Source organism: Microtus pennsylvanicus, chromosome 3, assembly GCF_037038515.1.
Source record: "Microtus pennsylvanicus isolate mMicPen1 chromosome 3, mMicPen1.hap1, whole genome shotgun sequence".
NCBI classification, from domain to species: Eukaryota; Metazoa; Chordata; class Mammalia; order Rodentia; family Cricetidae; genus Microtus; species Microtus pennsylvanicus.
In genome coordinates this window covers 49,327,389-49,346,107 of record NC_134581.1, presented here as the reverse complement: position 1 = coordinate 49,346,107, position 18,719 = coordinate 49,327,389, and the positions used below count along the sequence as shown (strand labels likewise).

General features: G+C 40.9%; 1 protein-coding gene across 1 annotated transcript in view; it reads left to right on the top strand.

Annotated features, from left to right (window-relative positions):
• The first annotated feature begins 616 nt into the window (after positions 1-616).
• Aldh1a2 (aldehyde dehydrogenase 1 family member A2) overlaps positions 617-18,719 on the top strand; it is a 77,453-nt gene continuing 59,350 nt past the window's right edge. The window contains exon 1 of the mRNA XM_075965309.1: positions 617-759. Coding sequence (XP_075821424.1) covers positions 643-759 — 117 coding nt within the window. The 5' untranslated portion in view covers positions 617-642. The remainder of the gene's footprint in view (positions 760-18,719) is intronic.

Below are 18,719 nucleotides of genomic sequence, written 5' to 3'. Positions count from 1 at the left end.
CTACCAGACCGAAAATCCCGTGTTTCCGGGTGTGGTTGAAAGGAGAACAGAAGGGACCGAGAACCACACACCCCAAGGCACTCAGGCACAGCTAGGCCGCAGGGCCGGCAGAGGGCAGCAGTTGGGCGGAGAAGCCTGGCGGGGGGCCAGCGCGGCCGGCGTCGGCTGCTCCAGAAAGTTCTCCTTGAGAGCGTGGGGCGCATCTATCACCCCAACCCGTGGCCACGCGTCCTTCGCGCTACGTGGGAGGGCTGGGCGGAGGGTCCCTCGAGTTGCTCGGTACCCGGGGGTGTGGAGGGGAGGGACAGCGAGAAGTGAAGGGGCGCGGGGTTCGGCGGAACCTGAGCTAGGGCACCTCTTCACCGGGGCCGTCCGGCCACTGGGCTCGTAGGGCCGCTCTCTCAGAGCCGGGTCCCGCGCGCGAGGCGGCACCACGGCCGTCGAGGCCCCCGGGGGCGCGGCGGACTTGACCGTGCGGGCGCGCGGCGCCGTGCGCCGGGCCGTATGCAAATGCGGGCCGCGGCGGGACGTCCTCATGGGCCGCACGTCCAATAAGAAGCGCGCCCCGCTTGACACCTGCCTATATACAGCGAGCGCGCCCCGGCCGCGCAGCGCCCCGCGCACACCCACCCGCGGCTGCCCATGACTTCCAGCGAGATCGCCATGCCCGGCGAGGTGAAGGCCGACCCCGCCGCGCTCATGGCCTCGCTGCAGCTCCTGCCGTCGCCCACGCCCAACCTGGAGATCAAGTACACCAAGGTAAAGCCGTCCGCGGACGCTTTCTAGAAGCTTCCCTCGGGATGTCTTCCGAGGCCGGGGCCCAGAGGTCGCCTGTCACCCCCCGCGCCTCCGCGGGAACGACGATGCGGGCTTCTGAAGTCCCGCCGCGGCTCGGGGAGCGTCTCCCGGGAACCGGCCCCCATGAAGAGGCAGCGCGGGGGTCGCCGTCAGTGGCGGATGGCGGTGACGACCTCGGGGCTCACTTGGGAGGTGGGGTTTCTCAAAGCAGGCTTGGGTCGGGTTCTGGGGTCCCCTGGGTGTCCTTAGGGCGAGCCGAAGTCCGGTTCTGGGGTCCCTTAGATATCCCTAGGGCAGAACTAGGCTTGGCTCTGCGGTCCCTCGGATCTCCGAGCAGGCTGGAGTCCAATTCTGTGGTCCCCCAAGTTTTCTCAGAGCAGTCGGAGTTCCGGTTTTGGGGTCCCCCTGGTCTCCTCTGCAGACCAGGGTCCGGCTTGGGAGGTGGTTCCCCAGGGTCTCCTCAGAGCACGCAGGCGTGCGGTTGCCCGGGTCCGTCAGTCTCAGAGCAAACTGGGGTTCCCCGCCAGGGTGGCTTTGCAGTCCCGCGTTGCCCCGCAGCCCTCCGAGTCTGGGCTGCGCGGCGGCGCGGGACCAGCTTACCTCAGAACCGGGTCGCTGCAGAGGTTGTCAGGACCCGGGTCCCACAGATTTCGCGGGAACCCGGCCGAGGCACAGTAGATCGATGCCAGGATTTCTTCAGGATTTTGTAGGCAATGCACATCTTAGTAAAGGGAAAACAACTGAATTCGCACAAATTAGCGAGCTCACTTTTGCACTGAAAAAAGTTCAGTTTTTTTCCCCTAACGAATTCTGACGTCTTACGATTGCCAAGCAGGAATTATTTTTGTTAAACCGCCATTAAAAAAGCAATACGCGCCTGATACCCGATGTAAATTGACCCCCACCCCCACCACCACACACACTTTCTCAGGGTGGGGTGAATCTGTTTTATCCATGAGGTGAAATTTGTGAAATACATACACAAAGGGAATGTATGTTATAGCAAAGAGGCGGGCACAGCATTTAAAGCCACATTTCTTGAGATTTCTCTTACTTGATTCTCATCCCTTCCTCAAACTTACACCCATTAACTTAAATGCAGCGTGCACACACAATACAGCTAATTCGTGCTCCACTGCGGGCATTAGAAGATGCACGAAATGTAGAGAACTTAAGTTAGTCGCCTCTGACACTGCAATGGTTGAAAGAGAAATGCAAAAACATCGTTTCTGAAAATTTGTTGCATTGAATTTCAAAATTAGGACTAGTAGGATTCGCATTTTTGAATGTGGATTTAGGTGGATTTAATGTACCTGTTAGCTTTTAGATGCTGTGACAAATTTTTGAAAGCCATTTTAATGAGAGGTCGTTAATGGTTATAGCCCTTTAGGCATTGTTTGCATAACAATAGTGCCAGTGTGTGGCACATCTCCCGGTTTAGGAACAAGCCAGGGAAGCATTCACATAAAAGTTTTGTTTTATGAGGGTCCCTAACCTCTTCTGCTGCGCTTTAGAGATCTTAAGAGGCAAGCTGCACACGTGATTGCCCAGGGTTTGTTTTAGACTTTTGATCAGCTTATCCTAACAGACCCTGAAAGTCTGCAGTAGATATCTTTTTCAGAATTTCATTTGGAAGCTCCTCCAATTCTTTTCTCTAGCCGCCCCTCTCTTCTCTCTCTTGTTCTTCCCCAGTAGGAAGGACAACTGATTTATAGCTAATTGGAGTCTTTAATGTCGGAGTCTTTTTTAGCTCCATGAAGACTTTTATCCAGGATCCACTTTCCCACTTATTACCAAGAAAAACAATCAGAAATGAAATAATGGATTGTAACGTGATTCTTTAATTTGTGGGGAGGAGGCACCTTATTTTTGCCTTGACAAACAACCCTCGTAAATGTGAGTAACACTAATCCACAGGCGAGCTCTTTCACAAAAACGTGTAAAATCGGCTATCTGTGAGCATTCCCAGCGGCTTCTGTCTTCAGCTCTTTAGTGAGACTTCTAAATTTTCTGAGACAGGAATCACCAACAAGCCATTTTGGCTTATTTTATTTTAACAGAAAGAATAGTGACTGCTCTTTTGATAGCTTAAGATTTTTTTCTTCAAAAGAAAAAGTTGGGAGGTCTTTTTTTTTTAAAAAAATCATTCATGATTAAATGTGAGGAAAATATTATTATAAATTTCAAACAGAATAATGAACAAGGTAAACAGGCACTCCTTTAGTGCTATTATATTTGCTAGGAAAAATGTTAAAGGGTAATGTAAATTTTATTATGTCTTCTCAGGAAACAAAACATTTGCATCAAATAAAGGTACTATGAGGCAAATAGATTTATCATTCATCATTTGTCCTGTTAAACATGTCCTTATTGAATGATCTACAATATGATTTTTCTATGTGATTTGACATTATAAACTAATATGTGACCAACATAGCTGATCAGATTATGAAAATTTTAAAAAGTATTCTTGGGACATTTTGCATTGTGATTCTGTATTTTCTGCAATTTTCATCATTTTATTTCTTCTAAAAGAATTTTGCACTTTTAATAAGAGAATGGGGAAAATAGCCAATATTATGGTAATGCCATTGTGTGTCAAAAGTTCTGTAAAAATGCTAGGAAAGGGAGGTTCAATCTAGAAGCACTCTGAAAGAGCCTAAGTATGGCTTTCTATTCGCTTTTAAGCAATTGCATTTCACTAAAAATTAAGTCTCTGGCTCCAAGTTCTAGTATCTATTTTATACAAAAGATAAATGACAATAATACCTTTGGAATATGTCTATTTTCCTTTTTCTCCTAATACAGGAACCTAGTCCCCAAGTTATTTTCCTTTCAGTGATCCTTACTAAGGAATATGGGTTATTGTTTGCTTACTTGTTTGTTTTTTGAGACTAATAGTCAAGAGAGAGGAATACTGGTATGAAGCGTGGAGGGCACCAGGGTGGAGCGGAAAGAATGTATGCTCCCTGTGTTCTTTGAAGACTGCCTAATAGCTAATGTGGAATCTGATTGCCTTTCGCTGTACTTTTCTCAGATTTTCTGAGTGATTTCTGTTTCATCTCTCTGATTTTTGTGTTGACGGCCATATTCTGGAAGCATTGTAAAACTAAGGCTTGGCATTCTCCTAGGAACTGCTCCTGACTGTGGGACCTCTCTTCCTCTCCCTCCCTTCTCTCTCTCCCCCATTCCCAGATTCCCAGGTCTTTAAAAAGTTTTTCTTTATTCCACTCCACTTTCTGCTTTCTCTGTCGGCTCCATCTTTCTTTCTAGCACCACTAGCTCCTTCTTTTCATGAACAACTGAAAAATCTCCGTAACTGACAACATGCAGGGTTCTGTGTTCCCCCAGCGTTTGATGCTGTGGAGAGGCACAAGGATCCAGAAAGAGGACGTTTGTTGAGCATTGGTATGCTGCACTAGAGGAGAAAACACAAAAGGCAGCTCACTGGGAAAAATTAGAACAAATGTGCATTTGGATACCTATTGTTTATTCTTTTACTTGTTCACTTAACACCCTTTTAATAAGTGTGGTCTTTTTTCTGGGGTCAATTCCAGCTCTGTTCAAAGGGTTTTTGAGGGACCATATCCTAACAACAGTGCAAATTGGATTATGGAACACCTGCCTTCTAGGAACTTAAAGTCTTTTTAAAAAGATTGAGTGCCAAAATGTTCTTCTCAGCGTAGCAGTAGATCAGCTGATCGATGTAATGATAATGTTTGCAGTACCGCTTGCATTTTCACGGGGCTTATTAAGATTTACCTGGCACTTCCATGCATGAACACACATACACTTTAGTCCTGTGAAATCTTTTGAAGGAGAATAAAAATAGAAATAATTGATAAGGAAGAACTTGGCCTTGAATTTTGAAAAACTGAGAATGCATTCTTTGTCATGCTCTTTACTTTTCTTATCTATGACACTTGGTTTAAAATGTAGAAAGATTAAATATTCATTTTTATTGCTTCTAATGGAAACATGAGGAGAGTGTGAAATCCATCTACTTCACTTAAAAGAGTTGCCTTTATAATTTTTCTCAAGATGCATTTTTATTTTATATGTATCCTCGAGTATTTGTATGTGTACTGCATGTATGCAGGTGTTCAAAGAGGCCAGGTAAGGTTGTTAGATCTTAGGAAGCTGGTGGTTGTGAGCCACTTATTTGGGTGCTGGGAACCAAACCCAGGTCCTCTGCAAAAACAGCAAGTGCTTTTAAAACCACTGAGCTGTATCTCCAGTGCTACCTTTATAATTTTTGATTCCTTGACTTTAATTTACTATCTGTTATTTTTCTTGTTCTTGGTCATGATTCTTGCCTTTTTTGGACCTTGGATCTTGCCATCGTGGATCTCATTCTAAGTTTTCATTCCAAATATTTATCCTGTTTTGATGGTAAATTATCCATCTAGATGTCTGTTTATAGAGGACTTCTAGTTCTTTTTTTCTTGCTTTTTGTTGTTTGTTTGTTTACCTTTTCAGAGTCTGGGGAGATGGCTCAGTCAATAGAGTACTGGCCTGCAAGCCTGAGGACCCACAATGCTGTCTTTAGCACTCATAAAAAGCTTGGTGGGACAGCTGGGAATATGAAGATGGGAGTCCTGGGGCTAGCGAGCATGCTAGTCTGCCTGAGTTGGAGAGCTCCTTGTTCCGTGAGACTTTGCTTTACAAGATAACTGGGAAAGTAGTCAAGAAGGGTACCTGACACCCCCTCCATACCCAAACACACAGTAAAATAATACTTTTTAAAGATAGCAATACAGCTTTTTGATGCTTTTATCAAACAAAGAGTAGCTGTCATGGGATTGGATTGGATAATCCTCCTTAGATCCTGTTCCAGTGCTTTCTGCTACAATAACCGGGGTTACCACATGGAACCATCATATGCTGAATGATGAACAATCTTTTTCTATTTCAGTATAGACTTGGGAACCTGCCCTGTGAGGTCTAACTTCAGTATAGCCAAGCTTAAGAAAAGCCAGGCATGTAGAGTTGGTTCTTTATCTTTTCCATTAGTGAAACTGGATGATCCAACCATGACCAAGCCAATAGGTATTTCAAGTCTTAGCACATGATTCCCAGTTCTGAGTCTTTCTCAGTGGAATAATGAGATGCATATACTGATACGTGGTTTTGTGTTTTGTGCTATTTTACTAACAGTTTATTGTGGTCCACAGACTATACACAGCCCACCTGGTTTTGTAAATAAAGTTTTATTGCAGCACAGCTCTGCCTGTTCAGTAACACATTGTCTGTGGTTTCATTGCAGTGTCAGAAGCTGAGTCCTTATAGCAGAGACCATACGGCCCACATTTTGGAAAAAGTTTACAAGCTCTTGACATGGAAAGAGAAGGGCTTTGAGTTAAAATAGGTTTTGTTCAAAGACTGGCCAGGCATGCATTTGTTGACTACCTGGACAGCTAGCGTAAGCATGTAGTGCCAGGTGCAGTGCCCGGTCTTGGAGAGTCCGTAGTCAAGAGTGCATATAGTGTCTCTCTCAATGAGTTTTCTTTCTTTCTTTTTTTTAAACTGAGTTTCAATTTTTACACTGATCAAAATTGAAATAGTAGTACCTGCTTCTCAGGGCTCATAGGACTAAACAAAAAAAGTACCTATGCTGACAATAAGCCAGTGAAATGTGTTTTTGTAGATATAATGATTTCACTTGGATCATAATTACATTTGTAGTTCCAAATTGAAGGTTGCCAAATTTAAGAAAGATCAGAATTGAATGATTATTTGTGTGCTATGTACTTTTCACTAAAAAAGACTCTCTGGGTGTTTCCTCAGGTGTCTTATATTTATCAAAAAGTCACTAAATTAATTTCCAAGCTAGTATTTCACTAGCAAATGCTTTATCTGATACATGAGTCAAGGTGTAACATTAATAGATTGCATGCAATATGCTCAATTGGCTGAACATAAATGCTGAGTTAGGAATACTTTTAAAATAGTTTGAATGAAGATGTAACCAGATCTCAGAAGTTAGTTATCTTTTGGCAGTGGAAAAATGTCTTTGATTTATGTAATCTGAAACTGTAGAAACCTTCATTGGCTTTGACTATCCAAGATAATGCATGAATTTGGAGGAAGAGGACAGTCACCTTCCAGAAAGTAAAAGCATTTGCCAGTGACTAATTGACATCCTTCCTAGCCTCTTATTAATTTCTTTATTTATGATGTCAGGTAATTTGAAACCCTTCGTTTCCTGTCAAACACGAATCTAATGCCTATAGACCTGATTGCTGTTATGTTACCTTGGCTAATTTTTAATTGCCTTTCAGACATTCTCAAAACCCTACTCCATGTAACCTTTCAAATATATTAAAGTTTCCAAATTGTGAAATTCTTATCTGTGGTATTTATTACTTGTCTTGCTTTAATATTGAGTCATATTTCAATTGTTTCCCTTTAAAATATGAACATTCCTAGTAGGCGAGCTCTCTGCCAGCAAACTACTAGAATCTCAACTCTTACTAGTTTATTTACAGTAAGCCTATGTTTGAAAACACTTTCGGGCTTTGGAAATGCCTGTAGGAATAATAACTGGGTGTTTGCCGCATCCTGACTTCTGCTGGACCCTTTATGCTTGCTTCCCTGGGACTATACCTGGGAGTTAATTGCCTTCCTTGTAGTGTGGTTAAAAATTAGAATGTCTTGGGGTAACCATGCTCATTTTTATTCTAGAAAGAAGCCTTCCTGTTACAACAGTTGGGCGCTGGTGCCTCAAGTGGTCATCTCTTCACTTCCTTACCTGTTCACTATGTGACTTTTGGAGAATCAAAGTAGAAGTGTCTTCACTGCTAGATCTCCAGAAAGATACAGTTTGCTGTCCAGATGAAACAGCGAGCATTTTCCTCTTATTTATAAGAATTTAGGTGAACATGAAAATTCCTCCCAATACTGTTTCTTGTTTTTTTTTTTTTGTTTTTTTTGTTTTTTTTGGTCAGGGTTTCTCTGTAGCTTTGGAGCCTGTCCTGGAACTAACTCTTGTAGACCAGGTTGGCCTTGAACTCACAGAGATCCGCCTGCCTCTGCCTCCCGAGTGCGGGGGTTAAAGGTGTGCGCCACCGCTGCTCAGCCTAATACTGATTATTAAAGATGAGAGAGCAATTCAAAATAGATTATATTTGTATATTTAACCATAACTTTTATTCATCCAGCCTAAGTCTGCTTATTTCAACTCTGAGACTTCAAGCCCTTTGCTTCATGCCATTTCTAAGTTTTCCTGAAGATTAAACCAAGACAAAGTGTTGTAGGTGACAAGTCCCTTCCTACATAGAGAACTACCTCCAAGAAGTAAGTCTGGCAAGATATTATGAATTTAACAAACTCATTAATAGGCAAAAATAATCTTTTTCTTTAGCCACCAGTCCCTATAGCAAATCTATAGACTGGGCATGATGGTGGAAAAGGTCAGGGTAAGAGGATGCAGTAGCAAGGCTTCAGCTGGGAAAATGATACTAGGTAGTACCTGTGTGCATTCATGGGGACAACTGGAGGCCTCCTTTCCATAGGGGCAAAGTTTGGACTTCCTCAGCAAATCCTTGGTTGGGGGAGAGCAAGAATCAATACAAAACTTTGATTTCATTCTCTCCAACTCTGAACTGAGCAAATATTGTAGAGTCTCATATCTAAGATAACAATGTAACTTAGAAGAGAGGCTATTTTCTTTTTTAATTTTAGATTTGTTTATTTGATGTGTGTAAATGTTTTGCTTGGCTATATGTCTGTGTACCATGTGCATGTCTGGTACCCAAGAAGGTCAAAAGAGGGTGATAGAATTCTCTATATTTAGAGTTATGGATGGTTGTGGTTGATGAAAATTAAACCCAGGTCTTCTGCAAGAAGACATGCTCTTAACTGCTGGGCCATCTTTCGAGCTCCAGAGAAAGCTATCTAATTGTATTACCTAGGGCCAATTTTATTTTTAACTGTAGCCAGAGTTATCCTTTCCCTCACCTAAAGTTGCTCATTTGTTGATTAATTCAGCATTTGTTAAGGCTTCTTTTGTACAGAGCATTGGTAGTCACTGTCTGGCACAAAATGACACATAGATGTGGTCAGCACGGGAAGACCCTGAAGAGAATCCCTGCTCAGCCACTGAGTGAGGGTGCGTGCTAGTGACTTCCATGCAGATGACAGGATGAAAGTGGATCAAGTGCTTGGGGAGTCAGAAGTAAGGAGACTTTTCAGGCTTGCTGAACAGTCACTGTAGTTAGATACATTCAAGAGGAATCAATTACATAGAAAAGTATAGGTGGAACACAAGTATGTATGTATATGAATATGATAACAGTTCACAACACCGATCATTTCCTCCCCAGCTCAAGTTGAAGCTCCCTCTATTAGAAAATTTGTTTAACGTGCCTAACCTATCTGACATCATAGCTTAGCAACAGTGTACTGTAGAGGAAGAGCTGTGCACCCAACCTGTGACTTCTAGAGCTGCCACTGCCATCCATAATCACCCAAGGGTATTGTTTCACATCTTCCCTGCCTGGGAAAAGAGCACCATTTAAAGGGTAGTTTCTGCTGAATGCATATTGCTTTTCCGCATAAAACTGAAAACTTAGAGTGAGGTCCGCATGAGTTGGAGACCATCTGCAATTACTAAGTCGTAAAGAGTTGCACTGAGACCCTCCTGCAAGCTCCTTCCCTCCCCTTTGTCCTCAGAGGCATTAATCTTTATCTTATCCATACACATAGACGCACCCATAAATAGTGTGTTGTTGCTTTCTGTGATACAATATTTTGTGTAAGTGGCATTATGCTGTATATATCGTATGATATATTTTGCTTTGCTTAGCATCATATTTCCAAGGTTCACCTGTATTGTCAGGTATACCTACAACTTATTCATTGTCATGATTTTATATTGTTTCACACTTTGTCTATATCCTAATTTTTAATTTATTCAACTGTTGACATTTAAATATTTTCAATATTTTGTGATAAAAATGATGTGGCGAGCAGTCTTCAGCATGTCTCCTTATATAACTAATGAGAGAGCTTCTAGAATATATGTATACAAGAGATTTGCTGGCTCGTGACTGTTCAAAGAGTTCAATTGGAAATGCCAGGTCTCTGTCTAACGTGATTATGTAAGTTTCCAGCGCCACTATCTATCGTCTACCAGATTCCCCAGTGCTCTATATCCTTGCCTGTGCTTGGGTTCTGATACTTGCCAGACTTGGCAATTCTGTATGGAGAGAGTGATGTCTCACTGCAGTTGTGATTGGCACTTTCTTGATTTCTTGTGAGATGAAGATTCTTATATACTCACTTGCTATTTGGTTTGTCTCTTATGTAAACTGGCTAGGATTTTTGCTCGTTTTTCCATGTATATGTGTTATTATTGATTTATAATATTTATTAATATTCAGGAATGCAATCCTTTGTCAGATATATAATATGCAAACATTTTCTTGCTGATTATATTCCTTCTCTCCATCTTTTTCCTCTAATTATCATTAAGTTTTAATTGCAAATGAAGAAATTTTGTTTCTTGACTAAGAAATACATTGTAATTTCAAGTGTTTTGACTTTTTCCTTTTATTTTTTTTCTTTCTTTCTGGTTTTTTGAGACAGGATTTCTCTGTATAGCTTTGGACCCTGTCTTGGAACTAGCTCTGTGTACCAAGCTGGACTCAAACTCACAGAAATCCACCTGCTTCTTCTTCCTCCTGAGTACTGGGATTAAAGGCATGTGCCACCACCTCCAGGTGTTTTGAGGTGTTTTTATATTGCTCTGAAAGTTTTACTTTATTATTGAAACCTTTGATTTTTTTTTTTTGGTTTTTTGGTTTTTCGAGACAGGGTTTCTCTGTGGCTTTGGAGCCTGTCCTAGAACTAGCTCTGTAGACCAGGCTGGTCTCGAACTCACAGAGATCCGCCTGCGAAACCTTTGATTTTTGTATTCATGCTTAATCTCCTTGGATTTGGTATATGGTTTATGTGCAAGGACACATAAATATGAAAGACAAATGAAATAGTGTATGGAAAGTCAGATATATTAATGGGTACATTGTTTTGTTTTTTTAATGTTGTTCTGTGTAATTTTGTAATAAAATTAGGAAGTCTGGAATGTGTGGTCTCCAAGTCTGGTCTTCTCTATTGTGGAACTGTAAGAAGTTGATGGTCGCTTTTAAGGACATTGGTTTCCCTAAACTACGAGCCTACTTCTAAGTGAACTTATTTTAAAACCCCGAGACACTGATGATTACAATTCACTCATGCCAGAATTGAATTCTCCTTGCCTTCCTACATTACTTATATCTGTAAGTGTTAGATGTCAGCTATTATTGTACTCACACTAGAGGACTTGCACGCTTTCTCTCTTCTGTGAGTACACGCATACGCGCGCACACATACACACACACACACACACACACACGCCACTCATTTTTGAAAGGCGATGGTAAATAAAGCAAGTTTTTGATTATAAGCTGCTTGTTTATACGTTTTGGAGAAAGCATGTATGGGTGACAATATGAAAAATAATGTCTAGTTCAAAGTTCTTAAAAAAAAAAACAAAACAAAACCTAATTCAGGGGCCAAAGGGATGGCTCAGTAATTAAGAATACTATTTGCTCTTCCAGAGGGTGTGAGTTCAATTCCTAGCACCCACATGGCAGCTCAAAACCATTTGTAACTACAATTTCAGGAGATCTGATACCCTCTTCTAAGCTCTTTGGGAACTCTTGCATGTGGTACACAGACATATATTCAGGCAAACACTCACATACATGAAATAAACAAAATCTCAGAATCAAAAACCCAACTAATTTGGTACAGTATTTTATCCTGCCTGTGTAAAATTTTGAATTATTTCTTAGCATCAGAGTTGAAAATAAATCATAGTTTATTCAAATAAACCATTTGAATATACTGTAACTCGTCTTAAAAGTCAAAGCTGGTGCTCCACATTTCCCTCTGTGTTTGGATTCTGTAGGCAATAGGATGCATGCAGCTGTGCCTGTGACTGCAAAGACTGTTACTAGATTCTCTGACCGTGGTGTAGAGTCCAGACCCTGTGGGTGTAGTGCCTTGTAACACCTAACCAAGTTGGCCTCACAATGGATTTCTCTATAGTGAACTTGTATTGTCTATGAGCCCATATTACTTATTTGTATTTCTTTAAAACTGTACAACTTTTGTGTTAGAGATTATACTTTTTCTGTATAATTCTATCACTAAATTGCAAGCTCTTATATATCAAGGTTTATCAAAAGCATTGAGCTCCATGTGTAGCAGTGTAGGTGCATTGGAAATGTTTGCTGACTGAATGGCTGCTGTATAATTATTATTAATAGCTGCTGATGTGTATATGAGTATATTTAATTCTTATGGAAATCCTATAATGTGAATATTATAGTAATAGCTCCCTTTCACAAGTGAGAATATTGAGCATATTTAAATTAAATATCTTTTCGTGGTCGACCACTATAACAGGTAACAATGCCAACATGCTGTTCTCTTCTTTGCTGTTGGTAACAGCAAGAAACACACAAGAACTCTAAGAAAACAGTACAGTTTGAACCATCAGCTCTACTTACTTTTAACAGTGCATTTTAAACCCAGCTCTTTGGCTACAAATACCAAACCTCCAGTTGATCAGTATTTTCTGTAGCCACTAGTAGCAACAGTTGGAATGGCTAAAGAGAAAAGACCAAGCAAGGGAGTGAACGGAGACAATCTGACACGACACGATATGAACCACCTGGGTAGGTGTGATTCTGCAGGTGACGGTAAAGCAGAGGTGTTTGGGGTTCTCACAGGCTGGGCCTCACACATTGCCCTGAACAACACCTGTCTGCTTGCTTCTTTTTCATTTAAAAGATGCTCTCTTTGTCATGGTTATGATGAGCCCTTGGCAATGAGGATGTGTGCTCTGAGGCTGCTGAATGTTCACATGTATTTCACAGTCTTTTTTTGACCCTGCCCCCCCAGCCGATTATTTTGTATAATTTTATTCTTACCTCTGTGGAGAATTACCTTCCAGAAGAGTTGGGTGGAGATGTTCCCTCTGACTGGCTAGGAGGGCTAACTCCTGTCAGGTTACATGGTTACTACATGGATCTGAGCATGAACACAGCAGAGCAATCCAGGCAGTAGTCAAAGCTTCTTAAGTCGTGTCAGTGATAGAAGGAGGTGGTGCTTATGTTTTTATTGAAAATGGCTCAAAAATCCTGAGCAAAGAAATGTTGACTGTTAGTTGTCTCCTTTGGTGTAATCTTAGAGCATTTAAATTTCTGTCTCCACTTTCAGAGAGGAATCTTTCCTTCTTCACGTCGCCACAGGCCTGCCCCTCCTCATTCTTTCCATCTCGTGTTCTTCTTACCTGTGCCTCAAGGAGTTCTTAGAGCAGACCTCTGATGGTGGGCACCCCTGGTTAGACTCATTTACCTGTTTTCATAAAATGGCTGGTCGGGCTGGGCAACCTTTGTGGCTCTCTCTTCCAGCTGTTGACCTAAATGGCCTTTAGGGAAACCAGAAGCAATGAACCTGGGATAGCCACATTTGACTTCTATGAGCCCTCTTGAGAATTTAGTAATTACTTAATGGATTGAATTGGTGACATATACTATTCCAGATAACAGCCTGGGTTGCATTAAATTAACCTTTGCAAATGGGTATTTATTGGTGTACTCTTAAAGGTCTACATGTGTTGGCAGTAATTGGTCTTCCACGTTTCTCTACGCTGATAGGTGTTTGTACCGAGTGAAATTTTTCTCAGATTAGAACCTGGGTGGTAGTTTTAGCCATTTAGTGATGTGTGTCATTGTGTTTGGCACACTGAGCATAAATCCTGTCTTGTAAACAGCAGGGAGACTAATGAGGTTTGCCCACATTCGGTGTCATTACCAGGAATTCCAACAGAGAAAAAGAGAAGGCTTAGAAAAGAAGTACAGAACCGGGATTTGGGGGGCCTTGATAATCTGCTTTAAGGAGGGAGATCATTGTTCAGAATTTACTGTAGATGTCTGTACACAAATATGGGCGAGGAAAACAAATGTTTTGCCTTTAATGAGCATTTACAAAGTCACTGGCTTCGCTTTCCAGGAAGATGGTGTGGTCTGATTTGTGTTTCTGTTGTGAGTGTCTTAAGAGAAAGACCTGTGAATAATAAATACCCCTGTGGCTGTGGGGTGTGCTTTTTGCTTACTGGGAACCTTATAATTTCAGTCAACTAAAATTTCATATCAATTTTAACTTTACAATTTTTGGAGTTTCTGCATTTTTGCAGTAACAAATACACATAGCTTCGGAGCACACCAAATCTCATGCAAGAAGCCTCCCAAAAGGTAATATTTGAGATTTACTTCTAATATTTATCTCTTACTTCTATTAAGTGATGTATATGTTTGGTGCTGTTACACCAAGGAGTATAATTATTGCTTATGCTTACACTGGTTTTTTTCTGGACTTGAACTTTCCTGTTTTGAAATTAATTAGTATTTTTATTTAAAATGCTTTTCCACCTAAAGCACTTTCCCCTCCCCCAACTCCTCCCAGATCCTTTCTACCACCCAATTTCATGTTCTTTCTCAAAAAAAAGGAAAGAAAATAAAAATCAGACAAATAAATTAAAAAAAGACAAGAACCACTAAGACCAAAAAAAATTTACCAAAACAAAACAAAAAGTGTTCCCAAAACAGGGAGTCCATTTTGTGTTGTTCAGCTGCTCCTGGGCATGTTGGAGTGTGGTTTATATACCTAGTAACACTCCATAGGAGAAAACTGATTTTCCTAAGACCACATGTCATGGTTGCTTTGATATATTTTGTAGCCCAATTTTTGGTATTTGAATGAACTAGTTAATAAGCACACTATAGAGAATGAAATTTCGTTTGTGGGGTCACTAATTGGCATAATGGCAATTAGAAAGTAAGTGCTAAGGTATCGTTTTGAAATAACCATCTTTTATGCATTTCTTCTCAAGAGAAAGCACTCATCCCGGGATAGGAAACTCCTTTAGTCCCACCGACTTGCACAGTCCTTTGAAGTAGACCCTCTCACTGAGGGTACACACAAAGCAGTGAACGAGGCAGTATGTGAGACATTCGAGGACGGGGATCTGCCTCTAAGGTGTGCACATTTAGTGATTCTTCTTATAACATAACTAATGAATGAGCAAAATCATTTGATTGCTTGTTAAATTAGGTCCTGGAAACAGGAAGATGCTTTGTGATCCTGGATGACAATTTCCGAGACAATATTTTATTACTATAAAATAAGGGGACAGAATGAGATGCATATTTATTTATGTACTTATATAAATAACTAGAAGAACCATTTTTCCTTCCTATCTTGATGCTTTAAAACTCCCCACTCTCCAAGACCCAGAACCTGGGGTTAAGAGAACAGGAAGGACAATACTAAACCTGTTCACACTTAATTATCTTTCTGGGGCCAATTTTGGGATGCTTTTGTTAAGAATACTTTCCCAAAGGTGTAGTGGTGATTACCAAAGAGTGCTCACAAAACCTCTGTTAATGATTCTCCTGTACTGAGTGCTTGCAGTGCAGTAAAGTTCACTGAGTAAGAATTAGTTTGGGATTCTCATGGTTTTTGTTTTTTGGGTTTTTTTTTAGTATATTAAAAGATAATAGTTTGCTATGTAAAGAAGAGATCTTTATATAAAAATATGCCCAACAGAAATCCTGTTTCATGTCTGCTAGGTTTACAGCCCTCGAAATTAGAGCAGTGGCTGGCTGTGGTTACTCCTTCAGATAGCCAGGAAAGGTTTGCGGCCACTTCTTTAAGCTGTTGCAGCAGCTTTTCTGCCAGGCGAAGTTCCTGAAAGCCACAGAGGGCCCAGAAACTCTGAGGTGAGAAACCTTGTCAGAAGCTCACCGCTTTTCACACAGTCTAATAGAGACTTAGCACTTGGCAGGTCAGTGCCACTGCGATTTGTCTCTGACCTAAGAGTTCTGGAGTTCTTCACATCAAAACCACATCTTGCTGAGCTGAGATCAAACGCAGGAAGGTAAGGGCCCTGTCAGTGATTTATCATGCCAGGGAGAGTGCTCAGGCCAGATGGGGCCACTGGGAGTGAAGCTGACATTCCAGCCGCTTCTCATACAGGAGTATCATGTAGTTAGGACTAGTTTTTCGGAATAGGATTGCATGTCAAGTGGCAGCTTTCAGTGGTATTTCGTAGGAAGTCCTATAGCCAACATGGGCTTATCTCACAATCAACTACTCACTTTTTAACCTTTAAATTGTAATTAGCAATTTCTTGACCAAATAAACATTTGGTTTTCTTTCTTCCTCTGTCCTCCCTTTCTTCCTCCCTCCTTTTCTTCCTTCCTTTTCCTCTTATTCCTTCTCCTTGGAAGGTACCCATTAAAAAAGAGGGAAGGGAAATAGAAAAAGAAAGGCATGAATGAATGAACTAAGGAGCATTGAGATCTCAAAAATGTCTTTTTAACATTAGTTTTTCTAAACATTAGATGTGAGTTTAAGGTAACAAGCAGAATCTATAAACTGTGAAACCTGGCACTTATTAGTTCGTCATCCTTTTAAGTCAAGGATGTTTGGAATGAATCATTGTAAATAATATTACAGAGTAATTCCTGAGATAGGAGGAGGCATTTTATAGATTCTTTTTGCACATTTGCTAAAGCCAAAGAGAGAGAAAAAAAGAATCATTTAAGTATAAAATAGATATAATTGTGTTAGAAATTATTTTATTTCCATACGAAAATTCACGAATTCCTCTCTATAACTATACCAGCAGTATATGGAAATGATTGCCTTTTATTTATCGTCATGAGGAAATGAGAAACCCTTCATTTACTGATTCCAAAGACCTTTCAGTCTGAGGATATTCAGCCCTTCTAACATAAGATGTTTATTTTGCAACTTAAATGAAGAAATTAATTTACAAGCTTACAAGTGAAAAGAAGTAAATCAATTTCTCATTCAACTGAAGGTGCTGGTTGCTTCTTTGGCCTTAAGTTTCTCTATGATGAGAGCATTTTACGTAAGTGGACCCAGCTTTCATGGCTAGAATTACCTTTATCCTGAGAGTCAGTACTTGCTTGATTTCTATGATGTCACTTTATTCATCGTCAGAGTTATTCTGTCTGATGAAGCTCCCCAGCTCTGCCAAGAGTTAAGTTGTAAGTGCAATAATGAAATGATACCTGCTCTATTTGTCACTCAGTGTTCTTGAAGCATGGTGGCCTAAGAAAATCTGGTTAATTTTGCCAGATAAAATACATCTAGTTAAATTTGAATTGGAATTATTAAGTAACTTTCTGGTGTAAGTGTACCCCAGGATTTCTTAGTGATTTGGAACATACTTAGGTTGAAATTTTACTCATTTTTCTCTTCTTAATAAATTCCCGTTTAACTGGGCATCCTGTATCTTGTTGAAACTGGCTACCCTAAAGTGTTGGACAGAAGGCTTATGATTCTTACTTGTGAGCTGCAAAATAGACACCCGCTTATGTAAATGTAATTGGCATTAAAATGAAGGAAGATTCAAAGAATCCTTTCTAATTGTACTGGGACCATTGAGTGCCCTGGAAAGACTTCTTTCTCTTAACCCTTAGCAATGCTGTTGGATAGGCCAACCAGATCCATTGTAAGGACAGCTTAATCTCCTAAATGAATTGCTCCAACCTTCCAATTCAAAATCATACAAACAAAAACATTGAGATAAGCTGGGTGCTTTTCAAATGGGGACCCCTGTGGCTTTGAAAATAAACACTCCAACCTCTTTCCACTCCAACACCCACACCCACCAGTCTTTCTGATGTCCTCCATTTGCAAATGAACGGTCAATCCTGAGAAAGACAGAAGACTAATTAAACCCAGGGAAGATAGGCAAAGAACATTTGTTTCCAGGCAGAAGACAAAAAGAAATCATGTTACATTGGGCTTACTCAAGACTACCAGTGGGCAGTGCAGCCCTTTCTCCAAGCTTTTCTTCTCAAAGCCCATTTCCTTGGCCACTGATCAGCCCCTTTCCTGGCCAGGACTGTTTGGAAGCGCCTTTCTTAGCCTGTCTTCCAGTAGCAATAGGAAGGACATCCAGGGAGTCCAGTTATATGTGGGACAGCCTCTTCTACCTCTCCAACTCTCTCTGTGATGACTGGCAATGGATCTTCAAGTAGCAATGAAGAATGAACAAATTCAGAGAATATGGTGATTAGAACATTCATAGGTTGCCTTGAAATTATTATGTTTATTTTTATCTTCTGGGTGTAGATTTTCTTCCTGTATGCATGTTTGTATGCATGTATGTATGTATGTATGTATACCATGTGCAGGCATGCCTCATACCTTCACAGGCAAGAAGAGAGTGTCAGATCCCCTGGAACTGGAGTTAGCCATCATATGGGTGCTAAAAACAGAACTCGGATCTTCTCCAAGAGAAACAAGTGCTCTTAACTGCTGAACGATCTCTTCAGACTCTTAAATTGATCGTTTATATCTTGAATCAGAATCAGTAAAGCATCTCAGTGCACACTGGGACAGACTTTTCTGTAATCCAGTACCTTATTCAATCAGTATTTCCTCTCGACAAAGTGTTTTCATCTTACATTTTGTATGAGAAAATTGAGCCCTAGAATGCTTACATGACTATCCTAAGTTATGCTCTCCAGTAATTGCTATGCATGTGGAAATTTGACCCTTTGAGGAACTATAGGAAGCATGGAGTGTGTGTGTGTGTGTGTGTGTGTGTGAGTGTGTGTGTTTAGGGAGGGAAAGAGACAGACACACTAGAAGAGAGAGAGGAAGGAGTGGGGTATTGAGATTCGGGGGGCGGGGAAACCTAGAAAGCCCTCCAGCGGATCAAACCAAGTGTAAGACACAATCTCTGCCTGAAAGAAGTTGGGAGAGCTGGGTGGTCACAATTGATGTAGGAATGTCCTTTACAGTGCCTGGAATTATGATCCACTAGGTCC